This window comes from Oncorhynchus nerka, linkage group LG4, assembly GCF_034236695.1.
Source record: "Oncorhynchus nerka isolate Pitt River linkage group LG4, Oner_Uvic_2.0, whole genome shotgun sequence".
Classification (NCBI taxonomy): Eukaryota; Metazoa; Chordata; class Actinopteri; order Salmoniformes; family Salmonidae; genus Oncorhynchus; species Oncorhynchus nerka.
Genome location: NC_088399.1, coordinates 85,515,996 through 85,539,995, shown reverse-complemented (window position 1 = coordinate 85,539,995; position 24,000 = coordinate 85,515,996). Strand labels below are relative to the sequence as shown.

Sequence of the window (24,000 nt, the reverse complement as noted above, 5' to 3'; positions counted from 1 at the left end):
TATCCTCTCCAGTCTCAGACGACTACTCAACATGTGTATATGTTGTGTTTAACCCTGTCTCTGTCCTCTCCCCGGCTGTCTCCTCTCCTCTCCAGTCTCAGACGACTACTCAACATGTGTATATGTTCAGTGTTTAACCCTGTCTCTGTCCTCTCCCTGGCTGTCTCCCCTCCTCTCCAGTCTCAGACGACTACTCAACATGTGTATATGTTGTGTTTAACCCTGTCTCTGTCCTCTCCCTGGCTGTATCCTCTCCAGTCTCAGACGACTACTCAACATGTGTATATGTTGTGTTTAACCCTGTCTCTGTCCTCTCCCCGGCTGTCTCCTCTCCTCTCCAGTCTCAGACGACTACTCAACATGTGTATATGTTCAGTGTTTAACCCTGTCTCTGTCCTCTCCCTGGCTGTCTCCCCCTCCTCTCCAGTCTCAGACGACTACTCAACATGTGTATATGTTGTGTTTAACCCTGTCTCTGTCCTCTCCCTGGCTGTATCCTCTCCAGTCTCAGACGACTACTCAACATGTGTATATGTTGTGTTTAACCCTGTCTCTGTCCTCTCCCCGGCTGTCTCCTCTAACTCTCCAGTCTCAGACGACTACTCAACATGTGTATATGTTCAGTGTTTAACCCTGTCTCTGTCCTCTCCCTGGCTGTCTCCTCTCCAGTCTCAGACGACTGCTCAACATGTGTATATGTTCAGTGTTTAACCCTGTCTCTGTCCTCTCCCTGGCTGTCTCCTCTCCTCTCCAGTCTCAGACGACTACTCAACATGTGTATATGTTGTGTTTAACCCTGTCTCTGTCCTCTCCCTGGCTGTCTCCCCCTCCTCTCCAGTCTCAGACGACTACTCAACATGTGTATATGTTGTGTTTAACCCTGTCTCTGTCCTCTCCCCGGCTGTCTCCTCTCCAGTCTCAGACGACTGCTCAACATGTGTATATGTTCAGTGTTTAACCCTGTCTCTGCCCTCTCCCTGGCTGTATCCTCTCCAGTCTCAGACGACTGCTCAACATGTGTATATGTTCAGTGTTTAACCCTGTCTCTGTCCTCTCCCTGGCTGTCTCCTCTCCAGTCTCAGACGACTGCTCAACATGTGTATATGTTCAGTGTTTAACCCTGTCTCTGTCCTCTCCCCGGCTGTCTCCCCCTCCTCTCCAGTCTCAGACGACTACTCAACATGTGTATATGTTGTGTTTAACCCTGTCTCTGTCCTCTCCCTGGCTGTATCCTCTCCAGTCTCAGACGACTACTCAACATGTGTATATGTTGTGTTTAACCCTGTCTCTGTCCTCTCCCTAGCTGTATCCTCTCCAGTCTCAGACGACTACTCAACATGTGTATATGTTCAGTGTTTAACCCTGTCTCTGTCCTCTCCCCGGCTGTCTCCCCCTCCTCTCCAGTCTCAGACGACTACTCAACATGTGTATATGTTGTGTTTAACCCTGTCTCTGTCCTCTCCCTGGCTGTATCCTCTCCAGTCTCAGACGACTACTCAACATGTGTATATGTTGTGTTTAACCCTGTCTCTGTCCTCTCCCCGGCTGTCTCCTCTCCTCTCCAGTCTCAGACGACTACTCAACATGTGTATATGTTCAGTGTTTAACCCTGTCTCTGTCCTCTCCCTGGCTGTCTCCTCTCCAGTCTCAGACGACTGCTCAACATGTGTATATGTTCAGTGTTTAACCCTGTCTCTGTCCTCTCCCTGGCTGTCTCCTCTCCAGTCTCAGACGACTGCTCAACATGTGTATATATTCAGTGTTTAACCCTGTCTCTGTCCTCTCCCCGGCTGTCTCCCCCTCCTCTCCAGTCTCAGACGACTACTCAACATGTGTATATGTTGTGTTTAACCCTGTCTCTGTCCTCTCCCCGGCTGTCTCCTCTCCAGTCTCAGAGGACTACTCAACATGTGTATATGTTCAGTGTTTAACCCTGTCTCTGTCCTCTCCCTGGCTGTCTCCTCTCCAGTCTCAGACGACTACTCAACATGTGTATATGTTCAGTGTTTAACCCTGTCTCTGTCCTCTCCCTGGCTGTCTCCCCCTCCTCTCCAGTCTCAGACGACTACTCAACATGTGTATATGTTCAGTGTTTAACCCTGTCTCTACCCTCTCCCTGGCTGTCTCCTCTCCAGTCTCAGACGACTGCTCAACATGTGTATATGTTGTGTTTAACCCTGTCTCTGTCCTCTCCCTGGCTGTCTCCCCCTCCTCTCCAGTCTCAGACGACTACTCAACATGTGTATATGTTGTGTTTAACCCTGTCTCTGTCCTCTCCCTGGCTGTATCCTCTCCAGTCTCAGACGACTACCCAACATGTGTATATGTTCAGTGTTTAACCCTGTCTCTGTCCTCTCCCTGGCTGTCTCCCCCTCCTCTCCAGTCTCAGACGACTGCTCAACATGTGTATATGTTCAGTGTTTAACCCTGTCTCTGTCCTCTCCCTGGCTGTCTCCTCTCCTCTCCAGTCTCAGATGGCGGGCCAGCTCCACGAGAGGATCCAGTCATCTAGTATGGATGCCAAGCTAGAGGCCCTAAAGGACCTGGCCAACTCTTCCAGAGACGTCACCTTCGCCCAAGAGTTCATCAACCTGGACGGCATCTCACTGCTCACACAGATGGTGGAAAGCGGCACAGAGTGCGTACTTTCTTTTCTCTCCTCCCTTCTTCTCTCCTCCTTTCTCCACCTCAGATTTAGCTGACTTGCCCCCAGTAAAAGCCACTGAGTCACATATCTCATCTCCTATCTCATCTCCTATCTGCCAACTAATGTAGAGTCTATGGAGTGGATGGGCTCTGAGGTTCTCTATGGAGGATTTAGTACCACAGGGTGACGTGGTCTGTACCAGGGTCAGCCCCAGTGTGGTACACAGTACTACAGACAACCCTAGGTGTGTTCAGTCAGCAGGTCTCAGATCAGGTTTTGGGGAACTGAAGCCCTTGCAGGTGCACTGTCTATCCTGAGAGGGTAGGGGCAAAAACTGACCCTAGTGCAGCACCTGAATTCAGAGTATCCTCATGGGAAAATATTTGACCCCAATGACTAACTGATAAAGAATCTTGTGTACACGTGTCGTGTGATGCTGATGCTGTCAAAGTGCCAGCCTTGCTTTCTCTGACAGCTGCACACAGCTTTAGACAAGGCGCTTGGACTGAGGAACAGCTGCAATGTTTCTCTGAGCTTTACACTTTCAGACACTCCTACTTACAGCAACCGACAAGCTCCAAATCATCCAGACAGAGCCGGTCCTGACCCAGCAGTGTTCTCTTTTTTTGTGCACATTTGTTTTATTAAGTCATTTTATAAGTACAGTCAATAAGAATCACATTTTTTTTTTTTTTTTTTTTTTTTTTACAATTATACCCTCCCACACTCCATTCCACCTCATCCCAACCAAACCCCTGGCGGCCCCACCCCATCCCCAAGCAGGGTTCTATAAATAAAGCGTGGTCTGTCTCGCTGGGCTTTGGGCCTGGTAAGTTGGTATGTCTCAAATGGCAAACTATTCCTCAGTGCTCTACTACGGCTCAGGGCAAAGTAGTGCACTATGAAGGGACTAGGGTGCCATTCGGGAAGTAGACTCTGTCTCAGCTGAAGGTTATGGTGAGGGCAGGCAGTGGCGTTTTGCTGAGGTGGAGTTTCTCAGCCGTGATGTTGACTGGAACCCCATGGGGGGGGAAGAGAGAGAGAGAGAGAGGGTTGAGAGGAAGGAGGTGAGAGAGGGTTGAGAGGCAGGGAGAGAAAGGGTTGAGAGGAAGGAGGAGAGAGAGGGGGTTGAGAGGCAGGGAGAGGGAGTTGGTTGAGCGGCAAGGAGAGAGAGAGAAGGAGATGGTTGAGGGGCATGGAGAGGGAGGCAGGCAGGCGGAGAGAGGCAGGCAGGCGGAGAGAGGCAGGCAGGCGGAGAGAGGCAGGCAGGCTGGTTGAGAGGCGAGGAGAGGGTTGAGAGGCGAGGAGAGGGTTGAGAGGCGAGGAGAGGGTTGAGAGGCGGGGAGAGCGAGAGGGTTGAGAGGCAAGGAGAGAGAGTTGGTTGAGGGGTAAGGAGAGAGGGAGAGAGTTGGTTGAGAGGCAAGGAGAGAGGGAGAGAGTTGGTTGAGAGGCAAGGAGAGAGGGAGAGAGTTGGTTGAGAGGCAAGGAGAGAGTTGGTTGAGAGAGGGAGAGAGTTGGTTGAGAGAGGGAGAGAGTTGGTTGAGAGAGGGAGAGAGTTGGTTGAGAGAGGGTGAGAGTTGGTTGAGAGAGGGAGAGAGTTGGTTGAGAGGCAAGGAGAGAGGGAGAGAATTGGTTGAGAGGCAAGGAGAGAGGGAGAGAATTGGTTGAGAGGCAAGGAGAGAGGGAGAGAGTTGGTTGGAGGCAAGGAGAGAGGCAAGGGAGAGGGAGAGTTGGTTGAGAGGCAAGGAGAGAGGGAGAGAGTTGGTTGAGAGGCAAGGAGAGAGGGAGAGAGTTGGTTGAGAGGCAAGGAGAGAGGGAGAGAGTTGGTTGAGAGGCAAGGAGAGAGGGAGAGAGTTGGTTGAGAGGCAAGGAGAGAGGGAGAGAGTTGGTTGAGAGGCAAGGAGAGAGGGAGAGAGTTGGTTGAGAGGCAAGGAGAGAGGGAGAGAGTTGGTTGAGAGGCAAGGAGAGAGTTGGTTGAGAGAGGGAGAGAGTTGGTTGAGAGAGTGAGAGAGTTGATTGAGAGAGGGAGAGAGTTGGGTGAGAGTTGGTTGAGAGAGGGTGAGAGTTGGTTGAGAGAGGGAGAGAGTTGGTTGAGAGGCAAGGAGAGAGGGAGAGAATTGGTTGAGAGGCAAGGAGAGAGGGAGAGAATTGGTTGAGAGGCAAGGAGAGAGGGAGAGAGTTGGTTGAGAGGCAAGGAGAGAGGGAGAGAGTTGGTTGAGAGGCAAGGAGAGAGGGAGAGAGTTGGTTGAGAGGCAAGGAGAGAGGGAGAGAGTTGGTTGAGAGGCAAGGAGAGAGGGAGAGATTTGGTTGAGAGGCAAGGAGAGAGGGAGAGATTTGGTTGAGAGGCAAGGAGAGAGGGAGAGAGTTGGTTGAGAGGCAAGGAGAGAGGGAGAGAGTTGGTTGAGAGGCAAGGAGAGAGGGAGAGTTGGTTGAGAGGCAAGGAGAGAGGGAGAGAGTTGGTTGAGAGGCAAGGAGAGAGGGAGAGAGTTGGTTGAGAGGCAAGGAGAGAGTTGGTTGAGAGGCAAGGAGAGAGTTGGTTGAGAGGCAAGGAGAGAGTTGGTTGAGAGAGGGAGAGAGTTGGTTGAGAGAGGGAGAGAGTTGGTTGAGAGAGGGTGAGAGTTGGTTGAGAGAGGGAGAGAGTTGGTTGAGAGGCAAGGAGAGAGGGAGAGAATTGGTTGAGAGGCAAGGAGAGAGGGAGAGAATTGGTTGAGAGGCAAGGAGAGAGGGAGAGAGTTGGTTGAGAGGCAAGGAGAGAGGGAGAGAGTTGGTTGAGAGGCAAGGAGAGAGGGAGAGAGTTGGTTGAGAGGCAAGGAGAGAGGGAGAGAGTTGGTTGAGAGGCAAGGAGAGAGGGAGAGATTTGGTTGAGAGAGGGAGAGAGTTGGTTGAGAGGCAAGGAGAGAGGGAGAGAGTTGGTTGAGAGGCAAGGAGAGAGGGAGAGAGTTGATTGAGAGGCAAGGAGAGAGGGAGAGAGTTGATTGAGAGGCAAGGAGAGAGGGAGAGAGTTGGTTGAGAGGCAAGGAGAGAGGGAGAGAGTTGGTTGAGAGGCAAGGAGAGAGGGAGAGAGTTGGTTGAGAGGCAAGGAGAGAGGGAGAGAGTTGGTTGAGAGGCAAGGAGAGAGGGAGAGAGTTGGTTGAGAGGCAAGGAGAGAGGAGAGAGTTGGTTGAGAAGGAGAGAGGGAGAGAGTTGGTTGAGAGAGGCAAGGAGAGGGAGAGAGTTGGTTGAGAGGCAAGGAGAGAGGGAGAGAGTTGGTTGCGAGGCAAGGAGAGAGGGAGAGTTGGTTGAGAGGCAAGGAGAGAGAGTTGGTTGAGAGGCAGGCAGGGAGAGATGGAGAGGGTTGAGAGGCAAGTGGATGGAGAGGGTTGAGAGGCAAGTGGATGGAGAGGCAAGTGGATGGAGAGGGTTGAGAGGCAAGGGGATGGAGAGGGTTTAGAGGCAGGGAGAGGGAGAACGTTGTGAGGCAGGCAGGGAGAGGGAGAACGTTGTGAGGCAGGCAGGGAGAGGGAGAACGTTGTGAGGCAGGCAGGGAGAGGGAGAGGTTTGAGAGGCAGGCAGGGAGAGGGAGAGGGTTGAGAGGCAGGCATGGAGAGGGAGAGAGAGTTGGTTGAGCGTGAGAGAGAGGCTTCAAATCAAATTTGATTTGTCACATGCACATGGTTAGCAGATGTTAATGTGAGTGGAGCGAAATGCTTGTGCTTCTAGTTCCGACAGTGCAGTAATAAACAACGAGTAATCTAACCTATCAATTCCACAACTACTACCTTATATACACAAGTGTAAAGGGATAACGAATATGTACATAAAGATATATGAATGAGTGGTATCGAGTACAGTATATACATATGAGATGAGTAATGTAGGGTATGTAAACATAAAAGTGGCAGAGTTTAAAGTGGCTAGTGATACATAAAGATAGCAAGATGCAGTAGATGATAGAGTACAGTATTTACATATACATATGAGATGAGTAATGTAGGGTATTCTTAACATTATATTAAGTGGCATTGTTTAAAGTGGCTAGTGATACATTTTTTACATCAATTTCCATTAATTCCCATCAATTCCCATTATTAAAGTGAGCTGGAGTTGAGTCAGTGTGTTGGCAGCAGCCACTCAATGTTAGTGGTGGCTGTTTAACAGTCTGATGGCCTTGAGATAGAAGCTGATTTTCAGTCTCTCGGTCCCAGCTTTGATGCACCTGTACTGACCTCGCCTTCGGGATGATAGCGGGGTGAACAGGCAGTTGCTCGGGTGGTTGTTGTCCTTGATGATTGGCGGAGGGAGGGAGAGAGAGAGAGAGAGAGCCAGGGCCATGCTGTGTGAGCATAGTGATTACGGAGTCAAAACGCACATTGGAGACTCTCACAAGATGCACATATTTGCATGTACACACACACACCATCTCTTTCTCACACACTTACACCCCCCATTCAATGACACACAGTCAGATGTCTCCAGTCCCCCAGATCTGTTTCCACTCTACTGTACTGAACGGCCCTGAATCCAAACGAATGCTTGTCATTCCCAGGAGCCTCTCATGGATGGCTAGCCTGAGGGCTCTGGACACATGATTTACAGGGCCTCAGCGGTCTGACACACACACACACACACACACACACACTGGGCCAAATAGTGACACACACACACTGTTCTGCTACATGCCATCCTCATTATGCCGCCCCAGCCCAGAGGGACTTCCTAGTTAGCTGCTCGCATGCAAAGGGCTGCACCATGCAAGGTCAGCCCCGATAGACCACAAAGAGTCTCTCTGCCTCTTGGAATTACTGTTAGTGTTACTGTCCTCTACAATGGGAACTAGTACCTTCCATTCTGTTAGTGTATCTGTCCTCTACAATGGGAATTAGTACCTTCCATTCTGTTAGTGTATCTGTCCTCTACAATGGGAACTAGTACCTTCCATTCTGTTAGTGTATCGGTCCTCTACAATGGGAACTAGTACCTTCCATTCTGTTAGTGTTACTGTCCTCTACAATGGGAACTAGTACCTTCCATTCTGTTAGTGTTACTGTCCTCTACAATGGGAACTAGTACCTTCCATTCTGTTAGTGTATCTGTCCTCTACAATGGGAACTAGTACCTTCCATTATGTTAGTGTATCTGTCCTCTACAATGGGAACTAGTACCTTCCATTCTGTTAGTGTTACTGTCCTCTACAATGGGAACTAGTACCTTCCATTCTGTTAGTGTATCTGTCCTCTACAATGGGAACTAGTACCTTCCATTCTGTTAGTGTATCTGTCCTCTACAATGGGAACTAGTACCTTCCATTCTGTTAGTGTATCTGTCCTCTACAATGGGAACTAGTACCTTCCATTCTGTTAGTGTATCTGTCCTCTACAATGGGAACTAGTACCTTCCATTCTGTTAGTGTATCTGTCCTCTACAATGGGAACTAGTACCTTCCATTCTGTTAGTGTTACTGTCCTCTACAATGGGAACTAGTACCTTCCATTCTGTTAGTGTTACTGTCCTCTACAATGGGAACTAGTTCCTTCCATTCTGTTAGTGTATCTGTCCTCTATAATGTGAACTAGTACCTTCCATTCTGTTAGTGTATCTGTCCTCTACAATGGGAACTAGTACCTTCCATTCTGTTAGTGTTACTGTCCTCTACAATGTGAACTAGTACCTTCCATTCTGTTAGTGTTACTGTCCTCTACAATGTGAACTAGTACCTTCCATTCTGTTAGTGTTACTGTCCTCTACAATGGGAACTAGTACCTTCCATTCTGTTAGTGTATCTGTCCTCTACAATGGGAACTAGTACCTTCCATTCTGTTAGTGTATCTGTCCTCTACAATGGGAACTAGTACCTTCCATTCTGTTAGTGTTACTGTCCTCTACAATGGGAACTAGTACCTTCCATTCTGTTAGTGTTACTGTCCTCTACAATGGGAACTAGTACCTTCCATTCTGTTAGTGTTACTGTCTCCATTCTAGTTTCCATTCTGTTAGTGTATCTGTCCTCTATGTACCTTCCATTCTGTTAGTGTATCGGTCCTCTAATGGGAACTAGTACCTTCCATTCTGTTAGTGTATCTGTCCTCTACTCTACAATGTTAGAACTAGTACCTTCCATTCTGTTAGTGTTACTGTCCTCTACAATGGGAACTAGTACCTTCCATTCTGTTAGTGTTACTGTCCTCTACAATGGGAACTAGTACCTTCCATTCTGTTAGTGTTACTGTCCTCTACAATGGGAACTAGTACCTTCCATTCTGTTAGTGTATCTGTCCTCTACAATGGGAACTAGTACCTTCCATTCTGTTAGTGTATCTGTCCTCTACAATGGGAACTAGTACCTTCCATTCTGTTAGTGTATCTGTCCTCTACAATGGGAACTAGTACCTTCCATTCTGTTAGTGTATCTGTCCTCTACAATGGGAACTAGTACCTTCCATTCTGTTAGTGTATCTGTCCTCTACAATGGGAACTAGTACCTTCCATTCTGTTAGTGTTACTGTCCTCTACAATGGGAACTAGTACCTTCCATTCTGTTAGTGTATCTGTCCTCTACAATGGGAACTAGTACCTTCCATTCTGTTAGTGTATCTGTCCTCTACAATGGGAACTAGTACCTTCCATTCTGTTAGTGTATCTGTCCTCTACAATGGGAACTAGTACCTTCCATTCTGTTAGTGTTACTGTCCTCTACAATGGGAACTAGTACCTTCCATTCTGTTAGTGTATCTGTCCTCTATAATGTGAACTAGTACCTTCCATTCTGTTAGTGTTACTGTCCTCTACAATGGGAACTAGTACCTTCCATTCTGTTAGTGTATCTGTCCTCTATAATGTGAACTAGTACCTTCCATTCTGTTAGTGTATCTGTCCTCTACAATGGGAACTAGTACCTTCCATTCTGTTAGTGTATCTGTCCTCTATAATGTGAACTAGTACCTTCCATTCTGTTAGTGTATCTGTCCTCTACAATGGGAACTAGTACCTTCCATTCTGTTAGTGTATCTGTCCTCTATAATGTGAACTAGTACCTTCCATTCTGTTAGTGTATCTGTCCTCTACAATGTGAACTAGTACCTTCCATTCTGTTAGTGTATCTGTCCTCTACAATGGGAACTAGTACCTTCCATTCTGTTAGTGTTACTGTCCTCTACAATGTGAACTAGTACCTTCCATTCTGTTAGTGTTACTGTCCTCTACAATGTGAACTAGTACCTTCCATTCTGTTAGTGTTACTGTCCTCTACAATGGGAACTAGTACCTTCCATTCTGTTAGTGTATCTGTCCTCTACAATGGGAACTAGTACCTTCCATTCTGTTAGTGTATCTGTCCTCTACAATGGGAACTAGTACCTTCCATTCTGTTAGTGTATCTGTCCTCTACAATGGGAACTAGTACCTTCCATTCTGTTCTGTTAGTCTGTTATCTGTCCTCTACAATGGGAACTAGTACCTTCCATTCTGTTAGTGTATCTGTCCTCTACAATGGGAACTAGTACCTTCCATTCTGTTAGTGTATCTGTCCTCTACAATGGGAACTAGTACCTTCCATTCTGTTAGTGTATCTGTCCCTTCTTCTGTTACAATGGGAACTAGTAATTCTGTTAGTGTATCTGTCTCTACCTATTTCCATTCTGTTAGTGTATCTGTCCTCTACTAATTCCATTCTGTTAGTGTAACTGGGAACTAGTACCTTCCATTCTGTTAGTGTATCTGTCCTCTACAATGTGAACTAGTACCTTCCATTCTGTTAGTGTTACTGTCCTCTTCTAGTACCTTCCATTCTGTTACTGTCCTCTAAATGGGAACTAGTACCTTCCATTCTGTTAGTGTATCTGTCCTCTACAATGGGAACTAGTACCTTCCATTCTGTTAGTGTTACTGTCCTCTACAATGTTACCTTCCATTCTGTTAGTGTTACTGTCCTCTACAATGGGAACTAGTACCTTCCATTCTGTTAGTGTTACTGTCCTCTACAATGGGAACTAGTACCTTCCATTCTGTTAGTGTATCTGTCCTCTACAATGTGAACTAGTACCTTCCATTCTGTTAGTGTTACTGTCCTCTACAATGTGAACTAGTACCTTCCATTCTGTTAGTGTATCTGTCCTCTACAATGGGAACTAGTACCTTCCATTCTGTTAGTGTATCGGTCCTCTACAATGGGAACTAGTACCTTCCATTCTGTTAGTGTATCTGTCCTCTACAATGGGAACTAGTACCTTCCATTCTGTTAGTGTATCTGTCCTCTACAATGGGAACTAGTAGAGTATCCTCCATTCTTGTACAGAGAGGTGAAGGCCCACCCTAGTTACAATCAGTGTGTGTGTCCCAAATGATCTGTATTTACATGTTATCAATGCATATTCATTCCCTATTAATCATTTTCCCTCCCCCTCTGTCCTCCTATAAGCAGTGCTGCCCACATAATTCTCCCACGATGCATACTGCCCCCTCAGGCGTATTTCTTTAAATCTGTTTTTATGTAGATAACTCATGCGTCAACAGTTGTTATCCCCAGAGTTTGAAAGTACAGGCGTGTGTGTGTGTCTGTGTTTATAACTCTACAATCCCCATTGACATTCCTGACAACCAGCTAGCGTAAGATGATCATTCACAGGCTTAGGAGAAAGAGACACCAGGGAGCAGTACTTTCTAATATCCCAGTCTGGGGCATGACTTCATGCTGTTTTAATGTGGGCTGCTGTATCAGTCAATTGAAGAAGTTTTGCGCCCCCTATTGGTCTAGTAACATAACATACAGGTTCCAGAACTGCTGAGAATGTACAGTGCTGTAACGTCAACTACCAAACATTTAGGATCCCTGGGGAATGATGTTACTTTAGTGACAGACTTCCTGTCACTGAACAAGATGATATTCAGATCTAGCTGGAGATTTACGGAGTCCACATGATCCAAGTTTGTCTCAAAATAGATTTCTGTCTTGTTAAATCGTGTTAAAGCATGTTCTGTCTGTCTGTCTGTCTGTCTGTCTGTCTGTCTGTCTGTCTGTCTGTCTGTCTGTCTGTCTGTCTGTCTGTCTGTCTGTCTAATGTGTTCTATTGTCTAACACTCTCTCTCTCACACACACACACACACACACACACCTGGGCAATGTGTTCTATTGTCTAACACTCTCTCTCTCGCACACACACACACACCTGGGCAATGTGTTCTATTGTCTAACACTCTCTCTCTCACACACACACACACACACACACACACCTGGGCAATGTGTTCTATTGTCTAACACTCTCTCTCTCTCACACACACACACACACACACACACCTGGGCAATGTGTTCTATTGTCTAACACTCTCTCTCACACACACACACACACACACACACACACACACACACACACACACACACACACACACACACACACACACACACACACACACACACACCTGGGCAATGTGTTCTATTGTCTAACACTCTCTCTCACACACACACACCTGGGCAATGTGTTCTATTGTCTAACACTCTCTCTCACACACACACACACACACACACACACACACACACACACACACACACACACACACACACCTGGGCAATGTGTTCTATTGTCTAACACTCTCTCTCTCACACACACACACACACACCTGGGCAATGTGTTCTATTGTCTAACACTCTCTCTCACACACACACACACACCTGGGCAATGTGTTCTATTGTCTAACACTCTCTCTCACACACACACACCTGGGCAATGTGTTCTATTGTCTAACACTCTCTCTCACACACACACACCTGGGAAATGTGTTCTATTGTCTAACACTCTCTCTCTCACACACACACACCTGGGCAATGTGTTCTATTGTCTAACTCTCTCTCTCTCTCACACACACACACCTGGGCCATGTGTTCTATTGTCTAACTCTCTCTCTCTCACACACACACACACACACACACACACACACACACACACACACACACACACACACACACACACACACACACACACACACACACACCTGGGCAATGTGTTTATTGTCTAACTCTCTCTCACACACACACACACACACACACACACACACACACACACACACACACACACACGTGCAATGTGTTCTATTGTCTAACTCTCTCTCTCACACACACACCACACACACACACACCTGGGCAATGTGTTCTATTGTCTAACTGTAACCTCTCTCCACTATGACTTGAGCTCCTTCTTCTGTGGTCATTGTGTTCTCCCCTGACACAAAAGTTTCTTAAATCTTTGCAGACGCTATCAGAAACTACAGAAGATAATGAAGCCATGGTAAGCCCTCCCTTCCCCTCCCCAGTCAGATACCCTGGCTGGCTTTGTACTCTTCCCTCTAATCTACCCGGCAACTGAGTCTGCATGATTAAAACTCAGGCCCTGGTGTTTCTATTAAACTGGGAAACAACATGGTCACCGTCGCTGGCTTTCATCTTCAAACAAACTTGTTTCTTTTGTTTTTCTCTGGCTATGTTCCAAATGGCACCTTGTTCCTGATATACTGCACTATTTTTAGTGAATAGTGTGCCATTTGGAACGCATATTCTGTGTTCCATGTAACTGAAACATCTTTCTTCTCTTATTGTGCTTTTTGGCAATTTGAGGTTGAAAGGGAACTGAAGCTACAGTCTCTTGTTTCACGTGGGATGTTGTTTTTTTAAGAGCACCATGACAACGATCCATAAAGAAACCCACAGTCCAAATTCAGAGATTCTTCTTCTTGGATTCTTGGTGCTCCTCCTAAACTTATAACAATGGTGTTCAGGGGTGTATTCACCAGTAACCAAACAGAAACTAAACGGGCTGAAACAGGGAGGTACCTACCTGAACTTGTCCGATTTTAAAAACGCTAGTTTTAATTGCAATTATTTTATTAGTATTTATTATTTTGCACTAATTAATACACCCCCACATGTTGGGAACTTTTAATGTTGGGTGGTGGTGGGTGGTCATTGATGTCTCACGGCAGTCCTTTACATGAATATTCTGGCATTCTCCGTCCTCAACACCATACATACTCACCCTGTAGAGACGTCATTCTGTTAGGCAACACTCTGACGTCTCGTCAGCATGTCATTCTGGCATCTTTAACTTCTTTAGAGTGAACAGGTCTATGGTGTTCGAGAATTGTCATTTTAGAAGAACCATGTATTATATTAACATGATCATTTCACACATCACGTCATGCCCACTGTCATGTGAAAATGCTTACTCACCCCAGTCTAACTGTGGACTGGGTACTACTAATGAATTATTACTAATGGGTGTGTCTGAGATGTGAGCCATGATGTTGTCTGTTCTGTTATTAACCCAATGTGTTAATTGGTTGTCCCTCTGTTGCCAAGCCTCTGAGGCGCCTGGTTCTGCCAGTGTCTTTTTAACCAAATATTTGTTAGACAGGGTTTACATATTTCAGTTGATTTTTTTTATGCCTAAGTAAAACAAAATCTAATTGTATGTGTTGATAAAATGTCTTTGTACATATGAAGTTACATGTGACATGTTTAGTTTTCTTTAAACTTTGAAGATTACTTTCAAGTCATGCATTGGAGACTATTGGCCAACTTTATTAAATTACGAAGCACTAATAGAATCGGACTGCAGGGAGCAGTATTTACAATATTTCCCACATCATATCAAGAGATGAAGGTCGCTGAGTTATATTTCAGGTTTATGATATGACTGTAATCACAGTTACGTAATTCAGAAAATGTAAAAAAAAAAAAAAAAAAACATTTATTTGACATAGTCTTCCTGTCATTTGAATATTTCTGTGAGATTTATGTAGGCGAATCATATTCCTGTGAACTTCTATCGGAGGGATTGAACATAATAGATTGAAACACGTTGTATTCAGACCATTGGATAATTATCTTCCAGGAAGTAGCCTCGCTCGGCCCTACTGTGATGTTGACTCGTCTCTACTAACATCAATGTAATTGCATGAGAATGATTAATGAATGAGTGCTCCGTGGCTCTGCAGCCTTGTGCTTTCTGGCTCTTACTGGCTCTCTGGCGCCTCCTGTTGTTCCTGAAGGACTGAGTCATCTGTCTGCCCCATCAGGGACCGCAGTCCAGTTCCTCACCTTTCTGTGCCTTCAGCATACATGGCTGTGGCTTCTCTCTCCTTTCTCCTCCTCTCTCCTCTCCCTGAGACCAAGGCTATTGGCTGCTTTGCGCCATGCAGCTGTACGTGTGTGTCGGTGTCAGTGGCAGAGATGTTTCTATTGGCTGTTGTTGTTGTGTTCCAGTTTTGGCGACTTGTTGTCGTTCACGCTGACGGCGTTCGTGGAGCTCATGGACCACGGCATCGTCTCCTGGGATACCTTCTCTGTTGCCTTCATCAAGAAGGTGCCCGTCTGCTCACAAACTGTTTAGAACATTGTAAACTGGTTTAACTGTTTGTTTTTTAACATGTCCATGAAAACTGTCCTTCAGACTTCTAGTCCTTCAGACTTCTAGTCCTTGAGACTTCTAGTCCTTGAGACTTCTAGTCCTTGAGACTTCTAGTCCTTCAGACTTCTAGTCCTTCAGACTTCTAGTCCTTGAGACTTCTAGTCCTTGAGACTTCTAGTCCTTCAGACTTCTAGTCCTTGAGACTTCTAGTCCTTGAGACTTCTAGTCCTTCAGACTTCTAGTCCTTCAGACTTACGGCTACAAGGAGGATGTTGTATTGTGTTTGTAAACGTTCTATAAATGTATAAGAGGTAGAGCTCCCATAACCTCTGCATAATGATACCTATGGTTTTATTCAGGATGTCTAGGTCTTAGGTAGAGCTCCCATAACCTCTGCATAATGATACCTATGGTTTTATTCAGGATGTCTAGGTCTTAGGTAGAGCTCCCATAACCTCTGCATAATGATACCTATGGTTTTATTCAGGATGTCTAGGTCTTAGGTAGAGCTCCCATAACCTCTGCATAATGATACCTATGGTTTTATTCAGGATGTCTAGGTCTTAGGTAGAGCTCCCATAACCTCTGCATAATGATACCTATGGTTTTATTCAGGATGTCTAGGTCTTAGGTAGAGCTCCCATAACCTCTGCATAATGATACCTATGGTTTTATTCAGGATGTCTAGGTCTTAGGTAGAGCTCCCATAACCTCTGCATAATGATACCTATGGTTTTATTCAGGATGTCTAGGTCTTAGGTAGAGCTCCCATAACCTCTGCATAATGATACCTATGGTTTTATTCAGGATGTCTAGGTCTTAGGTAGAGCTCCCATAACCTCTGCGTAATGATACCTATGGTTTTATTCAGGATGTCTAGGTCTTAGGTAGAGCTCCCATAACCTCTGCTTAATGATACCTATGGTTTTATTCAGGATGTCTAGGTCTTAGGTAGACCTCCCATAACCTCTGCATAATGATACCTATGGTTTTATTCAGGATGTCTAGGTCTTAGGTAGAGCTCCCATAACCTCTGCATAATGATACCTATGGTTTTATTCAGGATGTCTAGGTCTTAGGTAGAGCTCCCATAACCTCTGCATAATGATACCTATGGTTTTATTCAGGATGTCTAGGTCTTAGGTAGAGCTCCCATAACCTCTGCATAATGATACCTATGGTTTTATTCAGGATGTCTAGGTCTTAGGTAGAGCTCCCATAACCTCTGCATAATGATACCTATGGTTTTATTCAGGATGTCTAGGTCTTAGGTAGAGCTCCCATAACCTCTGCATAATGATACCTATGGTTTTATTCAGGCTGTCTGTCTTGAATTCAGTTAAACCACCCCTCCTATCTGTCGCAGATTGCAGGTTACGTGAACAAGTCAGCCATGGACACGGCTGTGCTGCAGCGGTCTCTGGCCATCCTGGAGTCCATGGTGCTCAACAGTCAGGACCTCTACCAGAAGGTGGCGCAAGAGATCACAATCGGACAACTTATACCCCATCTGCAGGGGTGAGTGAGAGCTGCACAGTCATCTATGTTATATACCACAGATATACGTTGTCCCTAACTGCAGATCTAGGATCAGATTACCGTAAAACACTAACCTATAGCAAGATTTTACTAAATACATTTGTGGCCTTATTCAGTGTCTCAGAGTAGGAGTGCTGAACTAGTATCAGGTCCCCACATGTCCATATAACCTTTTACGTCATGATTTAAAAGGCAAGACTGATCCTAGATCAGCACTCCTACTCTTAGATGCTTGATACAAACGGCCCTTGGTCCAAAACTAGTAGTGGGGTAACTGTTTCATCCATGTTATCTCTATTGATTTAATTAACTTAAACTCTCCAGTGTCCATGATTGGGAAGTACTCTTAAAACTTCTTTGGGATTGGTGTCCTGTCCACGGGACCGGTTGAGCTAACGTAGGTTAGCATGAGGTTGTAAGTAACAAGAACATTTTCTAGGACATAGACATATCTGATATTTGCAGTGGACTGCACTGTCCAATTTACAGTAGCTATTACAGTGAAATAATACCATGCTATTGTTTGAGGAGAGTGCAAATTTTTTAACGTGAAAAATGATTAATAACACAAATTAAGCACATTCGGGCAGTCTTGATACAAAATCTTTAACAGAAATACAACGGTTCATTGGATCAGTCTAAAACTTTGCACATACACTGCTGCCATCTAGTGGCCAAAATCTAAATCACACCTGGGCTGGAATAATACATTATGGCCTTTCTCTTGCATTTCAAAGATGATGGTACAAAAAAATACAAAATAAGTTGTTTATTTCTTTGTACTAGCTTTTATTGGATCTATAATGTTATATTCTTCTACATTCCTTTCACATTAACACAAACTTCAAAGTGTTTCCTTTCAAATGGTACCAAGAATATGCATTCTTTGCTTCAGGGCCTGAGCTACAGGCAGTTAGATTTGAGTTTGTCATTTTAGGCGAAAATGGAAAAAAGGAGGCGGATCCTTTTAACAGAAAGACCAGGGAAGTAAAGTAACCCTTTTGAGAAACATGGCAGATAAATACAATGGATGTGTCCCAAGTAGCACCCTATTCCCTATATAGTGGACTACTTTTGACCAGGGCCCATGGAACTCTGGTCAAAAGTAATGCACTATGTAGGGAATAGGGTGCCATTTGGGAAGCATCTAACAGTATCTCTGTACCTGTAGTGTGTGATTGGTTCTGAACAGCATGGTTCTGTGTTATCCATCTAATGACAGGACTGATCAGGACATTCAGACATACACCATCGCTGTGATTAACGCCTTGTTCCTCAAGGCCCCGGAAGACAAGAGACAGGTAGGTTACACACACTCAGATAGATAGAAATATCTATCTCTATATCTATACGTACAGTATATACATACATACATACATACATACATACATACAGTATATCCATCCATACATACATACATACATACACACACGTACAGTATATCCATATATACATACATACATACATACATACATACATACATACATACATACATACATACATACATACATACATACATACAGTATATCCATACATACATACATACATACATACATACATACGTACAGTATATCCATACATACATACATACATACACACGTACAGTATATACATACATACATACATACATACATACGTACATACGTACATACACACGTACACACGTACAGTATATCCATACATACATACATACATACATACATACAGTACCGGTCAAAAGTTTGGACACACCTACTCATTCAGGGATTTTTCTTTAGTTTGACTATTTTACACATTGTAGAATAATAGTGAAGACATCATCACTATGAAATAACACATATGGAATCATGTAGTAACCAAAAAAGTGTTAAATCAAAATATATTTTATATTTGAGATGCTTCAAAGTAGCCACCCTTTGCCTTGACAGCTTTGCGCACTCTTGGCATTCTCTCAACCAGCTTCATGAGGTAGTCACCTGGATTGCATTTCAATTAACAGGTGTTCCTTGTTAAAAGTTAATTTGTGGTATTTCTTTCCTTCTTAATGCGTTTGAGCCAATCAGTTGTGTTGTGACAAGGGAGGGTTGCTATACAGAAGATGGCCCTATTTGGTCAAATACAATGTCCATATAATGGCAAGAACAGCTCCAATAAGCAAAGAGAAACGACATGAAGTTCAGTTAATCCGGAAAATATCAAGAACTTTGAAAGTTTCTTCAAGTGCAGTCACAAAAACCATCAAGCGCTATGATGAAACTGGCTCTCATGAGGACTGCTACAGGAAAGGAAGTTACCTCTACTGAAGAGGATAAGTTCATTAGATTGAACTGCAAATAAATGCAGTTAAAATAATAAATGCTTCACATAGTTCAAGTAACAGACACATCTCAACATCAACTGTTCAGAGGAGACTGGGTGAATCAGGCCTTCATGGTCAAATTACTGCAAAGAAACCACTATTAAAGGACACCAATAATAAGAAGAGACTTGCATGGGCCAAGAAACACGAGCAATGGACATTAGACCAGGGGAAATCCAAATTTGAGATTTTTGGCTCCAACCACCATGTTTTTGAGAGACGCAGAGTAGGGGAACGGATGACCTCTGCATGTGTGGTTCCCACCGGGAAGCAAGGAGGGGGGTTACGGTTAGAATTGGTGTTGGGGTTAGAATTCGGTTTAGGATTCGAGTTAGAAGTTAGGGTTAAGGTTAGGGAAAATAAGATTTTGAATGGGACTGAATTGTGTGTCCCCACAAGGTCAGCTGAACAAGACTGTGGGTGTATGTACATTATAGTCTTGTGTTTGCATGTTTTTGTTCATTCTAGTGTCACGTGTGGTGTGTCCCTGTCTGTTCGTATCCTTGTGTGCCCCTGTCGTCCTTGCCTTAAACGGTGCAGTAATACGTCTTCATATGGGGCGATCACTGTCCCCCTATACCTCTGTCCTGAATATCGATGAGCATCATAACACTGCCTAGCCAAGCAGGACCCCTGTCCTCTCTATCCTAAATGGCACCCTATTCCCTATGTAGTACACTACTTTTGACCAAAGCCCTATGGGCCCTGGTAGAAAGTTGTGTGCTATGAAGGGACTAGGATCACACACTCTCTCTCATCTCTCTCAGCTCTGATGACATCACCCACCGTTCTGCTCCGTGGGCTTGCCTATTACGCACTGGGCTCTGAGCTAATCAGACGAAGCCTAGCTGTCATCAGAAATGGGTCCACCCAATAGAGTGGATCGGGGTTAAAGATGCCTGATACACACTCATCTCCCTTCCTTTGCAGCACATTAGGTGGAAGATCAAAAATGATCCATGCTCACATTAGTTTAACATTTTTATAATTTAACATTTTTCCACAAAAAAAGTGTTGACGTGTATTGAGCAATGGTGCGTCTTTGTTGCAGCTATAGACTACTGAAGGAAGTGGTAACTATATAACAACTAATGAATATGCATTTGTAATGTGATTCATACACTAATAAATACTATTTCATTTTATTAACATTTAGAAACATGTATCAGCATGGTAAGTCTTACAAGGTATTATCATTTATAAGATTTGCAAACATTTACAATCATTTCTAAAGATTTGTAAGCATTTATAAAGGGTTATTCATCAATACGATCATAAAGTGTTACTGAGGAAGTAGACGTTGAGGTGTATTGTTGCAGGTGTAAACCAATCCAGTAGTTTACCTTTTTAGACCAAGGGTCAAACTCATTCCACGGAGGGCCGCTGGTGTCTGCGGGATTTCGCTCCTCCTTTGTACTTGATTAAACAATTAAGGTCTCTAATTAGTAAGGAACTCCCCTCACCTGGTTGTCTTGGTCTTAATTGAAATGAAAAAACTCAATTGCAGCCACTCTGAATGGAATGAGTTTGACCCTGTTTTAGACTGACTACTACATACATGACCTGTCTGTGTTGTAAAGCCATAGAGGAAGGCCAGCATATGTTAGACTAGAGCATCATCTCACTTGCAGGGTGAGAGACTGAAACAGCAGTTGGCCACAAGTTAATGGGAACAAAAAGGTTTGGCTTTGTGTTTTTAAGTGTCAAGTCTCTTAATGTTGCTGACAGTCTGCCTTGTTACAAGAGTTGCTGCCTGCACCACTATCTGACATATACCTTCCTGCCTCTTTTCTGTCTCGAATCACCCTCTTCTTTTTTGCCTCTGACTCTTCTTTCCTCACTGCACTCGTAATGGTAGTTTGATGAGAGCAGTGTGAACATCCTTGATTGTCCTCTGACAGTAAGTGTACTTTGATTAGCGACCTTCTGTAGCCTCTCTAGCAGATTAAGTGTGTCATTAAAATGTCCCGGCCTTATATCAACCACCACCTGGCTGTGAAGTCTAGCTCATCCAGCGTAGACTCGGAGACACTTTATAGTCTAGAGAAGTTCATGGTGTCTCAGTGAAGAACATTGATATTTTGGGCACATAATCCACTTTTATTCTGATATAGAGCTTCCTGAAAGAACAATTTGTTTTCTGTGTAAGGGTATGTACATCATAATGTAACTGTGTGCTCACTTTCTCCCTCTCTCTCTCTCCCTCTCTCACATTCTCTCTTCCTTTCGGTCATTCTCTCTTTTGACTTATCCTGTTCTCTATCCTCTCTCTCCCTTTCTTTCTTGCTCTTCTTTTCTCTTTTTACCTTCCTTTCTCTCTCTTTCTCCCTTTTTTCCCTCCCTCTCTGTCCGTTTCTCTGTCTGTCTCTGTATTTGTAGGAGATGGCCCACATTCTAGCCCAGAAGCAGCTGCGTTCCATCATACTAAGTGTAAGTGTTTCCAGTAATCCCCTCCATCTGTACCTCTCCTCTGCATCACTTGTTTCTCACTCGGTCTCTCTCTCGTCTCTCTGTTGCTCCTTCTGGTTCTCTCCCTTTCCTCGCCCCCTCTCCCTTTTCTCGCCCTCTCTCCCTTTCCTCGCCCCCTCTCCCTTTTCTCGCCCTCTCTCCTTTCCTCGCCCCCTCTCCCTTTCCTCGCCCCCTCTCCCTTTCCTCGCCCCCTCTCCCTTTCCTCGCCCCTCTCCCTTTCCTCGCCCCCTCTCCCTTTCCTCGCCCCCTCTCCCTTTCTCGCCCTCTCTCCCTTTCCTCGCCCCCTCTCCTTTCCTCGCCCCCTCCCTCCCTTTCCTCGCCCCCTCTCCCTTTCTCGCCCTCTCTCCCTTTCCTCGCCCCATCTCCTTTAATCTCTTTTCTCTCCCTCTTTCTCTCTTCACTCTCTATATCCCTGTTTATTTATTTCCTTTGCTCTTTCTTCTTCTCCCTCTCTCCTCTAGAACGTGATCCGGAGCCCTAAGCCAATCAATGATGAGATGGCCCACCAGCTGTACGTGCTGCAGGTTCTGACCTTTAACCTCTTAGAGGACCGCATGATGACCAAGATGGACCCTCAGGACCAGGTACAATAGGCCTCTCAACTCGATGTCCCTCGAGAGTTGTTGGGCACATAGGCCTTATAAAATAGTATTTACCAGTGAAATAGCCACAAATGAATCTATTGTTTTGTTCCAAGCACCCTTTTTATAGGTTTTCCCAAGAGTATAAGAGATTAGCACGTTCTCTCTCTACCTGAGAATTATCAGTGAAATATGGAAGTACTATGTAAGGATAGTTACCTTGGAATAATGCCAATAATGCCATGTAATGATTGGCCAATTTTGATGTATATCGAACATTAGGAACACCTTCCTCATATTGAGAGCCTCAATGCGTCGGGGCATGGACTCTACAAGGTGTCAAAAGTGTTCCACAGGGATGCTGGCCCTTGTTGACTCCAATACTTCCCACAGTTGTCTCAAGTTGACAGGGTGTTCTTTGGGTGGTGGACCATTCTTAATACACATGGAAAATTGTTGAGTGTGAAAAACTCAGCAGCATTGTAATTCTTGACACAAAGTGGTGCGTCTGGCACCTACTAACATACCCTGTTCAAAGACACTTAAGTCTTTTGTATTGCTCATTCACCATCTGAATGGCACTTGTACACAATCCATGTCTCAATTGTCTCCAGGCTAAAAATCCTTCTTTAACTTGTTTCCTCCCCTTCCTCTACATTGATTTGAAGTGGATTTAGCAAGTGACACCAATAAGGGATCATAGCTTTCATCAGGGCAGTCTGTCATGGAAAGAGTTATTGTTTTGTATACTCAGTGTATGTTTTAATGTTTTTGTCCTCTTCTATCTGCCTAGGCCCAAAGAGACATCATCTTTGAGCTGCGCAGGATTGCGTTTGACGTGGAATGTGAGCCGAACAACAGTGGCAGCATCGAGAAGAGGAAGTCCATGTACACCCGTGACTACAAGAAACTAGGTTTCATTGTAAGTTATACACACACGCACACACACAACCGCGACTGGGCTTCAAGAAACTAGGTTTCATCTTGTCATGTCATTCTCAACGGTCGTAACCTTCTCGGATGTGCAGAAACCCCAGTCTTGCTCATTATTCAGTGCTACACGACTTGGTTTAATCATTTATTTACTAGTTAACTAAATAATAACACAGAAGACGCGCACACACACTTACATGAGACAAAGGTCCTTAGTGGACTGACAAAATATGGTGGCTTATACACAACGAATGAAGAGGGGCAGGGAGTAGAGAGAGAAAAAGTACACTCATCGTGGATACATTCTAGGACTGTCCTCACATTAATCATATACCTTGCACATGAACAGTCACCTGTTTGGAATAAGAAATCATGAATGTATATATGTGTTGAATGCTGCTCACCGTTTCTCTGTCGGAACTAGCCCTTCTGAAGAATGTTGGTTTGGCCTTTCAGTGGCACGTTTGTAAGGCTCTTGGGTATCCACCCCTTTTCGATCTTCTTACATCTCTTCACTCTTGATGATGCTCATAGGATGATGGTTAGCCAGCCGTGTCGACGGTTTCCCCCTGAGATGAGACTAGGAGCATACAGTGATTTGAGACTCGTAGCAGGATGGGCTGGTTTGCAGTGTAGTATGTTCGCTTTTCTCGATATCTAGCAGCTAATCAGCCGTACCAGTGATTTGTCTAGGAAGTGAGCTTCTAGCCTATACCTCGTGTTGATTATTCAGGATTCAGACCACTTTACATGCACAGCAGCAACCAGGCAATGTTCTGGTCTGATATGTTCATTCTTAGCCAGTCCTTTTAAGCACTCTGGTCGAAAAGGGCGGTTCCATCACACTGACACACTTTTCTGACCTCACTCGGGGCGTGGCTAGTTACTGTGCAAAGTATTCTCAAAAACAAGTATCTTATTAGAAAACTAAAATCACATTTTTATCTTCACAACATATTGAATGAAAGCTTGACAGATACAGGGAGTATCCTTTCCAAGTTACAGTATTTGGTCCATACAGTTTTTAATAACAAACAATATGACATTAGTTTTCTACATCTACCCACTGACCATTCCCCACGTCCTTCTGTTAAAAATATTGTTCCATTATTCACTTTTTGG

General features: G+C 44.6%; 1 protein-coding gene across 4 annotated transcripts in view; it reads left to right on the top strand.

Moving 5' to 3' along the window:
• LOC115123163 (engulfment and cell motility protein 1) overlaps nt 1–24,000 on the top strand; it is a 234,667-nt gene that overhangs the window by 108,817 nt on the left and 101,850 nt on the right. For 3 of the 4 annotated variants that reach the window (XM_065017983.1, XM_065017982.1, XM_065017981.1), the window contains 9 exons: nt 2,469–2,638; nt 12,865–12,900; nt 14,874–14,973; nt 16,385–16,536; nt 17,780–17,858; nt 20,754–20,795; nt 21,275–21,325; nt 21,826–21,948; nt 22,739–22,867. In XM_065017983.1, coding sequence (XP_064874055.1) covers nt 2,469–2,638; nt 12,865–12,900; nt 14,874–14,973; nt 16,385–16,536; nt 17,780–17,858; nt 20,754–20,795; nt 21,275–21,325; nt 21,826–21,948; nt 22,739–22,867 — 882 coding nt within the window. The remainder of the gene's footprint in view (nt 1–2,468; nt 2,639–12,864; nt 12,901–14,873; nt 14,974–16,384; nt 16,537–17,779; nt 17,859–20,753; nt 20,796–21,274; nt 21,326–21,825; nt 21,949–22,738; nt 22,868–24,000) is intronic. The other variant, XM_065017984.1, reaches the window with a different exon arrangement.